This window comes from Copadichromis virginalis, linkage group LG11, assembly GCF_057382275.1.
Source record: "Copadichromis virginalis isolate Kocher_CV1m ecotype Utaka linkage group LG11, C_Virginalis_male_GT1.1, whole genome shotgun sequence".
Taxonomy (NCBI): domain Eukaryota; kingdom Metazoa; phylum Chordata; class Actinopteri; order Cichliformes; family Cichlidae; genus Copadichromis; species Copadichromis virginalis.
Genome location: NC_140628.1, coordinates 21482962 through 21493474, shown reverse-complemented (window position 1 = coordinate 21493474; position 10513 = coordinate 21482962). Strand labels below are relative to the sequence as shown.

Below are 10513 nucleotides of genomic sequence, written 5' to 3'. Positions count from 1 at the left end.
TTTGAAAAGCAGCAGAATAAGCTGAAACCCTAGTCCATTTGTATTGTCAGGACAAAGAGAGACCATTGTGGGCAAGAGGGGTAGAGGGGAGCTGGTGGAGGTAGGGGTGTAGAGGGTCAGGGAGGGCAGAGAGGAGTTAGTCAACGTCTGATGCCTGCTGGGTGGAGTGCTGGGGCTCACGGCAGTCGGGGTGTGCGGGTCAGGTAGTGTGTACGTGTCTTTTTTCTTTTTTTCCCCGTCTTTTTTTTTTTATGAATGATGAGCTTGAAGTTGCAGGAGTGTGCATTTGTCCAGCTGGATGGAGCTTCATTAGAAAAGCAAGCAGCAGGGCGGGGGAGGTTATGTTGGAGGAAGGGAGGGTGAGTGACGGGGAAGCCCGCGCACTGCCTCTCTCACGCTCTGAAGTTTAGTCTACTCCAGCTACAGACACCACAGCATAGAGAAAAGGAGAGAGACAGGGGAGAGAAATGGTGCCGGACCCACTGATACCACAGCAATGACTTATTACACTCACAGTGTGGATTACAAAAGTCTTTCACCTGGAGTTTGGAGACACGTGATTTATTGAATTTTGGAATTGTTTCTCTGGTGGCTAAATGCTTCCTTTGGGCAAAATGCACTCCAGAGCAAAATCACGGAGCTGTGACAACTACCTGTGTATAAAGGTACGAGTTTGAAATGTGTTTAATTACAGGATTTCGGTGACTCTCTGGAAGTTTTTGCACATGCTTGAACTTTGTTTTGCCTTTTTTTTTCAGCCACTTTATTGCGTGTGTGTTTCTGTATTATGGCGGTAGATGTTTTTGATGTCACTGTTCAGAGATGGCTGATATTTTGACTTGTCGCTGTGTAGTCAAAACACAGCAGGAAGCTTTTCATGCATGCATTGTGTTAGAAGAAAAGGGAGGACGACACGAACGATGATCGGGATTATGTTATTGCTCGATATGCACATATATCCAGCGGCTCATTTCTCCTTTAAGGGAATATAACATGGACTTGTTTGTTTGCAGCGCTCTGTTCACTTTAAAGGGTGATGAATTCCTTTTGCACGGCCTGTCTGTATCATTACTTTTGTTGTGCAGTTGTAAAAGATGAGCGTTTTAGATTTATTTCTTCACTAGTTATAGATCGTGTGCGTGTTGATGATGATTAGAAATTAGAAACGTGGACTTTTATCTGTAGGGGGAAAAGGAGAAAGCAAGATATGATAAACAGACTATTATTTCTGGGAGTCACTGAGATACACAAGTTTGTATCCTCTCTGATATCTTTATCAACCTCCCACTTATAATGGAATGCACCCACTCTATATTTACCCTGCAGAGGTATCAACAGACTTTGTCAGGCTCCTTTGTCTCTGTTGTCACTACTTATCACTGCCCTGATTGGCTGAAGGACCTCCATTCACTATTTTGTCTTCATTAATGAGTTTTATTGAATTGAACATAATATTTAAATGTGTGAGATTCAGTGTTTCATACACACTGGCAGAACAACAAGCCTGCGGTGCTGTTTACATCCTGAAGCAAAGTCATTAGTCGCTTTCCGGTGGTATAAAGTGAGTCTTTTCCATAAACACTGTGGGAATATGTGAAAATTACTCTTTAATCCATCAGTAGTGGTAGTTTTTGTCGGTCTTATTAAAAAATTTTTAAAAATAAATCAAAATAATACGACTTACTGACCCAGATTAAAAAATACGTTGAATGTAATCTGACAGAAACACCCCTACTTTCTTTACTGTAAAAGTAGTACTTTTGGCTGTGGGTATGTGGGTGGTCCAGTTTATCGCCTCACCTCTCACACCTATCTGTGTTCATCACACAATCCTTTTGTCTCGCCGGGTTATCTGCTAAGATAACAACGCTACAATTTGCAGCAACAGCTAATCTTCTTACGGACCACAGCATTAGTATGATTATGCTTTTATTTCTCGAAGCGTGTGCTGTGTCTTGTACACAGAGAGTGTGGCGTTTGTGTGTACAGTTTGATGTGTAATTACATGTCTTAAGCTCCTCGTTAAGGGCCGTATTTCAAACTAACAGCGATCTCAAGTAACCTCATTGACTTTGTTATGGCTCCTTGACATAATCAGAAAATGTGGCTTTTAAATGTATTCAGAGTACAGCGTGCACCTTTTGCCTGACCACACATCCCAGCATCTCTCCTCTTACTGTCGTTCTCTCATGAGATAGGATTTCTATTGGTACAGATCAAAAGCTGAAACTTACTGCGGGCTTAATGGGGAGGTCTCACTAGACTCTTTTGTTGGCATCCTGGCACCTGGCAGCGGGGCAGGTCTGAGCAACCTGTGGCCTTTGTCGTCCCGCTGCCTTTGAGGCTGTTAGCAGGTTGGTTAGCGAGCAGCCTCTGTGGGGGCTCCAGGGCTCTCCTGTTACACTCCCCTGGTGGCTTCATGCTCCACTGGAGTCCTGGCAGGCAGCGTCTTTTGTGTCCCTGACCCACTAAATGTGTCAGTGACCACCTCGTGTTTGCTTCTGTGTCTCTCACTTTTTCTTTTGGTTTTGATACACTTCTTTCCTTATTTGCCCGACTTTTCAGTCTTGACACATGATTTCATTAAGCGTTGCAATAGAGGAATCACCAACTAATCAAGCATTTCACCACCATCCGTATATCTTTAACTTTATAAAAAAGGAGGGGGGTTAACAAAACAGAAAAGGTCAAACATAACCAGGATCAATCCTCTGGGTTTGCTTTTTTCATCAAGAGACAAAACCCTTTAATGTTTAACCATCCCATTTGCTCTGATCACCTTTTTGACAGCTTGTTTACTGATGGCACAGACAAAAGTGTCCCACCTTGAGCTTTAAAGCCATTAATTACCACCTCAGTCTGCCATCAAACAAGCAGCCCATTAGAAAGATCAGGCATCAGAGAGGTTGGGACTTCCCAATTTGCTCTTGTCCTGCCTGAAGCTCTGAAGCTAGACATACACAGCTATATACACTGCATTCCTGTGTGGCTCAGAGCGGATGGGAGGCTCAGCGCTGGTGGTTAAACTTGGTCACTCTGCTGAGACGTGCAAATATATCTCGTGCTAGACAGGTGACACTTAATGAAAAGCTTCCATTTTTTTCATGCCAGTGGGAAGTTCTGTGTCTCTTACCATAGGTAGGATTTTATTTACATGTGTCACTACTCTGAGTGTAAACAATGGATTACCCATCTGTTGTTATTTTTAGTGCGGGTTTTTTGTATCCATACTGTAGCACTGGATTACATAGACAGCCACTCCTGCGCAACACGATGTCTAGCCTTTGAATTGTAATGTTGGCTAATTGTTCTTCAAAACACTGCGTCTGTCACTACCCTTGTTTTTCTGCCTTAGGAACCTGAATTGAAACTTGCTGGTGTGTCCGAACTATGCGGCTGAGGCTTTCCTCCCATTGTTAGCTCTCCTCCAATAAAACTCCATGTTACTCCTCTCCTCCTGAGCGCAACAGTGACTAATGCCCAGAAAAGTTTTTGTCTCGCTAAAGCAAGCTGACTGCTAATGGAAGTGGGTGTTTTGTTTCAGGCCACCGACACTGTACTGCACATACCACTTAGAGAGGCGGAGTGCACAATGAGCGCCTTGTAGTAGAGTCGTGGCATGTGTACGAATGCGCTCAACTGTACTCACTCTCCTCTAATTGATGGTGCTGCACTGCTTAGATCAACAAGACAGATCCTACAAAGGGTGAAACATGGGCTGTCTGACCACCAAAACTCAATAGAGTAAAGGCGATCTCTTGATTTGTTGGCAGCTTCTATTTACATGCAAATGTCGCATAGAGATTAAACTGAAAGTAGCAAAATGCATCGAGGAGCTGCATATTAAAGCCCTGTGTTGGTCAACATCTTGCAAAGTGGTAACACTTTATTATACAGCCCCCTACTGAGGGTGTAATTCGCCTGTAACTAACTGGAATTTCAATGTATTTTACTTGTAATTACAGTGTAGTTATATACTTACAGCTAGGTACTTTAGAATAAAGGCGTGAAAAGGCAGGTCTTTGCAGGAAAAAAGAATTATACTATAACTAAATTGTGTTAGTAAATTTAAATTAATGTATAAGTAATTTTACATCATTCATGAGTAATTTTAAGAGTAATTTCCTTTTTTTTTAACATCTTTTTTTAATATCATCATTTAATATTTATTATGTCAATGTGCATGATGGATTTTATACGATTCAATTTCCCCACTTTATAGGGTCAATTCTTTGGTGTTCAATTTTGATTGAATTAATTCTAATTATATATTTCTGTTTATTTATTCGAGTCTTTGTTCCATCATATAAATGCATTTTTGTTTTAATTTACTCATTTTGAAAGTTATATTTGAACAGTGATTGTAAAAGGAGAAATACAGTAAAGTAAACTTAAGTAAATAAATTTACTTTACTGTATATACACAGGTCTATAATTTGTTTCTTTTAAGTTTAAAAGGGAGAACGATACTTATAATATTTATATTGTTAAAAAAACATAAATTTTATATATAAATGTGTACCTACCTTTAAATATTTGTTGGTAAACATTTCAAATAAGTTCATACAGGACTATTATACCCTTAGTCGTGGGCTGTATTATAAAGTGTCACCCAAAGTTGTTATATGTGAGACATTTCCTGACATTGCTATTTATCTGTGCGCTTATCATGAGAGACAGATGTCTCTATTCCACGGCTATGTTCCATTCAGGAAGGACACATAGTGGAGTGATGTTTGGCCTTGGCACCGACAGAACAGAGGAAGGTCATAGCTTGAACCATGACTCCGGCTACTACTACAGGTCATCCTCATTCAGATCTGTTGTAATCCCAAATATCCTGTCCTCATCATCAGACAAACTGTGTTGGACATGCAGTTTGGGGGACCAATGGCGGTGGCCCGGGTCATGTAGGGGTCAAATCATACTATGTGGCAACACGGATGCTGTTGGAAGGTCATGTTCCACCGTCCTGATCGCAACTGGAGTCCAGTTTGGACTTTCCAGTTTGCCTGTTTGTGTTAGCTGAAGGTGACGTCATAGTAACCAGGTGTTTCCCCTCTGCCGGGATGCCTGATATTCCCTGTCATGTTCAAACTTCCTGCCAGTCTGGCTAAATGGGAGCCTGCATGCATATGTTTATCTAGTTATATATTTGTATACTGTGCACAGATAGCTTTTATTTGATTTTCGTTGCATGCATTTCAAGGAATTCGTTACAAGCTGTCTGGACTAGGAGTTGCTAACCTGTGACTCCAAGAAACATCTTACTATGAAATGTTTGTCTCTTCTCCTTTTCTTGTAAAATCCAGGAAACTTCAAAAATCTGAAAACTCCTTTACACAGCACTGAGGCACAAAATTGTCAGACTGTTGCTTTTATTCAATTCTTGCTTTTACAACTGGAAAAGGAAAAATTGGCAATTCATTAAAAAAATAAATCTCAAAATCTCCATGTCAAAAAGACTGGAAGCCACTTATTTAGACTCACATCTGCTTATATGTTAATGTACCCATCTCTTGTTTTTCTCAGGACGCTGAGTCTTTGGACAACTGTATCCAGAGCACTTTGTCTGCCCTGTACCGTCCCTTCAGTGCCACTGCTGTCACCGTCCTCTGGCAGCTGTTCAGCGTGGTGGAGAGGCAATATCGTGGAGACGGACTCCGCTGCCTCATCGACTTCTTGCTTCCTGCCAAGAGGATCCTACAGATCATACAGAAAGAAACCTGTGTGAGTGCTTGATAGTAATGGTATCTGAGGTTAAATTGAGGGAACCAAGAATGTCTGTGTTTGGAAGAGAAGATGGATAGAAATATAGAGAGAGGACATGGGGATTTAAGAAAAGAAACCAAAACTATCTCACTGTCTGGAAAGAGATAAACAACTAGAAGTTAAACTGTGAACAGTTCTGCTGAGTGTGAATATTTTTCCTGAGTGGGAAAAGTGAGACTGAAACAGAGTTGATTATTGTTCCGGAAACAGGCAACAAGCTGAAAAGCAGCCATCATTCTCTGAATAGCGAAACACAGGGAAACTGTGGAGTGCTTGAGAGGGAGCCATGGACTCTAGGGTCCAGCATGAAATTCAATATTTTCTCTCAAAAGCTTTGATTGCTGTGGGTTAGGGCCCTACCACCAAAGCACTGAAACTTTATTCCTCTGCATTCATCTCTCTGGTGATTACACTGTGACGATAGCCACAGAGCAATAGTTTCATCTAAGCCTAGCCCCTGAGAACAGCTTGCTGTGCATGAAAGTCTTTGTAATGTAGGCAATATGAGAGGCTTCGGAGGAAGATCACATCCTCAGCCTTTGCCATGACATTCATAAGAGATGAAAAAAGCCAACCCTTGAGCACCGTGTTTTTGCTCTTAGGGTTTCATGCTGTCACAACACGGATTTGTGTTGTGGTTGCTGTGAAAACGGGCCTGATCAGACAGGTTTTCGTCTTTAGCTGACAGTGATTCACTCAGTGCACCCCATGAAAACACCTTGCCTCTCCATTACAGCTAAACATGTGTTTAAATACTGCTTTGCAGATGTCAGTTGAAATGATCCAAGTCGTACCACAGCTGAGGCATGACTCACATATATGATAACAATGTTTTACGGGAGTACTGACTGACTTCTCTTTCTCTTCACAGGTAAAGTTCAGAGGCTTGCTCTTTTATCATGAGGGATGGCCTCTTTGCATCCATGAGAAAGTTGTCCTGCAGCTTGCACCTCTGCATAAAGTCAGATTAAAGCAAGGAGATTTCTACCTACAAATTGTTCCTTTAGGACGCAAGGCTGCCAAGCTAGTGATAAAATGTTTGTCGATCAGTGGGCAGGCCATTGCAGAAATCCCTATTTCAGAGAGCATGTACGGCAGCATCTTCACAGCTGAGTTCTTACAGAATGTAACACGTGACCGAAACCTGCATCCGCTACAGAACTGTCTGCTTACCACTGGTACGGCTGTGTTCAGGACACCGTGGAAGAACGTGGTCAACCCACTCTTTGTCAGCAACACAGCAGACGCTATAATGCAAGCGCACTGCAGCCGAGGTGGTTTCCGTGCCCATCTCAGCACTTGCAGCACCAGCGGATCTACGGGGACTCTGGACAGCCATCGCAGCTCCAGAGAGTCCCTGCACTCTCAGGGAGCTGACTCCATTTTCTCTGAGCCCAACTCCCCGAACAGAAACCGCATGGACTCTAGCAGTGAGAGCCATAGCACCAGCACAGCTGACAATGCTATACCCAAGATTAAAATAAAAAGTCTCACTGAGGAGTGTGGTACAGGAAAGGGCGGTGAGGACAGCAGTGCAAGAGAGGGAGGACTGGGGTCCAAGATGCTCTCTTTCAGCACAGACCTCAGTAACCCAGGCCCTCGGCGCCGTCTCCACAGAGACTCTGCAACTTTTGAGACCAGGAGACTTTTCAGAAAATCTTACATGGAAGCACTACAGAATCCCATGACCCTTGGGTCGAGCTCTGAATCCATCTTGGAGGAGAGCTCAGAGCATAGTGCTACCCTAAGAGAGAGAACTGTGACACCGGGTAACAGTCCCGACACACAGACCTCCTCCAGAGAACATTCATCGCGGAGGTTAGGTAGCCGGGGATGGCTCAGCAGTGATGACTCCAGACCCAGCACACCTTTACTTTACTTACAGAGAGGTTTGCGGAGTGCTGAGAGACGAGCAGAAAGGCGCTCCAAGTCACTGGAGAGGACTAACAAAGCAGGCCAGGTTAAAGGCCACCGGGAACGATCTTCTTCTGGAGGATCAGCCGGAATTTCACCCAAAAAACTAAACTATGCTTTTCGTTTCGGAAAGCTGGATGTGGAGGCCATAATTCCTGGAATTGAGAGGAGAAACAGCAAGGATGAGTCGGGTAAGTCCTGATGTTAAACCTCGGTGCACAAAAATTACACTTAAAGTCATAAATGTTGGTCATTTTTTGCACCAATACATAAAGAACATTTGCTTATAAATGTTTTTTTATGCTTTTCAAGTAAATTTCAAGTGCAGTATTTGAAATGTAGTCATTATATATAATCATGATTATGATCAGTAATGTCATGAACACAGCAAACCTAGCAATTAATTGATCCTAGCCAAATGTAAAGACACAGGAGCCAGTTGGTGGCTCATGTCCTGAAAATCCTATTATGGCAAAATTGCTGCAATTCATTTAGCGGGTACTTAAGAAATTTCTCAAGAAACAGGAATGAACGAACCAAATGGCTAAAATACCTATTTACACCTGATAAACATACATAAATATCAGGAGCATTAATTAAACTCAATTTATACTGTAAGGTGACCATACAGTATCCTTGAGAAAACCCAACAAACAAGCTACGTCCACCCCCACTATCAGCACAGGACTTTGTAACAGTAAGAAGAAAAAACTCCTTTTTAACAAAAAATAAAAAAAGTTCCAGCAGAACTAAGCTCGGGGAGGGGCAGCCATCTGCTGCAACCAGTTGGGGGATGAGAGGAAAGAGAAAAGAAAAAGAAGAACATAAGGAGACAGGACAAAACATACTAAGAAAAGCGCCTCACACAGAGTGCTTCAACAGTTTGAGTCTATAGTAGAATAACAAAGAGATGGTTCAGGGTCACCTGATCCAGCCCTAACTATAAGCTTTATCAAAAAGGAAAGTACTGATAATGTAGAGAGGGGGTGTCTGTCTCACAAATTTAAACTCGGCACTGAAGGGTCTGCCTCCAATTCTACTTTTAGAAACTCTTAAGAAGTACAAGTCTGAGAGTGAAGTAAGAGTGCAGTCTTTAAGATATGGTGCTGCCTGATCATTCAAGACCTCATATATCAGGAGAAGGATTTTAAATACAGGGAGTCGATGAAAATAGGCTAATATTGGAGAAATATGCTCTCTTTCTCATCTTTTTAGTACTCTTACTGCAATGTTCCAGATAAACTGAATGCTTTTAGGGAACTTTTAGAACTACCTGATAAGAATGAATTATAATTATCAGCCTAGAAGTAATGAATGAGACAGGATGTTTCTAATTTTGCAAATGTTGTGCAGATAAAAGAAGGCAGTCCTACATATTTGTTTTAAAATAGTAAATAAGGTGTTAATAGAGGTTATGCCATCCAGAGTAAGCTGGGCACCGTGCTTCTAAGATTTTTAGGACCAAATGTAACAAGAAAGAAAATTACATACAGGCTGGTATGTCTTTTAACTAATTGATTTGTATCATCTCGTTTCATCTGGACTGCAAGTATATGCACTGTTTTCTAATAATGTTGCCTAAGGGAAGCATGTATAATGTAAAAAGTAGTGGTCCCAGCACAGAACTCTGTGGAACTCCATAAATACATTTCACACATGAAAAACCCGTGCGTTTACCTGTACAAAGAGGAGTCTATCTAATATGGAGTCTATGATTCCTTTAATATTAGTGTCTTCTAATCTCCGTAGGAAAACCTTGTGATCAGCAGTATCAAATGCTGTTCTAACAAGACAAGAAGACAGATGTGTCTACCATCAGAGTCTATAAGAAGGTCATTTGTAACATCATTAGCATTATCTGGATTATTTTGTAAACAATCTCTATGACACAAGAAGTCCAGAGAGTGGGACTTTTTGCTTATTTATTACTACACTAAGGATGTATTGTAGTTGCATATTTCCTTCATTACTGTGAACACTGACACTTTAAATTGTGTTAACCCCAGGCTTGTGGTGGTGCTGTAGTACATACTCACTAATAAAATCGTAAAAGTAATTTATTTGTAGTTTTTAAAAGACACAATTAAAAAGTGTTTCATAGTCAGGATAAAATCCACACCAAGTGTAGCCTAAAAATCCTGACATACATGCAAGCATAAGTTCATACATGTATGTACCTACCTGAATGGGCAAGGCCTTGCCATGCAGGCAAGTACGTGCATGGTAATTATGTGCATGCAGGTAAGTACGCTGTGATTAATAAAACTTTAAAATGAATTCTAAGTTTAAGTGGAAGCAAGTGGTGGAAGGAAAGAAACAGTGTTGATATGTCATCGCTAGCTGCTTTTTTTTGTTTGTTAACGAGGAGGATGGGCTGGGTAGAATTCCACATAAAGATATGTGAGGGAGACAGCGTGTAGTAAAAAGTTATTGACTGACAATACAGGTTTGTTTGTTTAGTTTTGTTTAGTTTTGGGGTTTGTTTGGTTTTTATCAATTTTTCTTAGTTGAAAGAAGCAGTATAAGTTTAGAGACTCAAATGCTGGTCAAAAATAGTATAGACCATTACTAGTATAACAAATGGTGATTTAATCTGTGATAAATCTCTGAGAAATGCCTCTGTACTAGAAAACTGCACAGGCATTTTCAAAAATCTGACAGAATCTGAAACATCTCAGTTTTAACAGGTTTGGTTTACCGATGGTTAAATCATCATGTCACTAATCAAATAATACACCCTGAGGTTATGAAAACCTCTTAATAGCTAGATGGTGGTTTTGCAATAACAGCCTGCAGCAGGACTGGTTATAACAGTTCATTAGATGAC

General features: G+C 41.2%; 1 protein-coding gene across 1 annotated transcript in view; it reads left to right on the top strand.

Annotated features, from left to right (window-relative positions):
• Positions 1 to 429: 429 nt before the first annotated feature.
• plekhg4b (pleckstrin homology domain containing, family G (with RhoGef domain) member 4B) overlaps positions 430 to 10513 on the top strand; it is a 26201-nt gene continuing 16117 nt past the window's right edge. Inside the window, exons 1-3 of the mRNA XM_085473647.1 lie at positions 430 to 665; positions 5533 to 5730; positions 6644 to 7877. Of these exons, the coding sequence (XP_085329773.1) occupies positions 597 to 665; positions 5533 to 5730; positions 6644 to 7877 (1501 nt within the window). The 5' untranslated portion in view covers positions 430 to 596. The remainder of the gene's footprint in view (positions 666 to 5532; positions 5731 to 6643; positions 7878 to 10513) is intronic.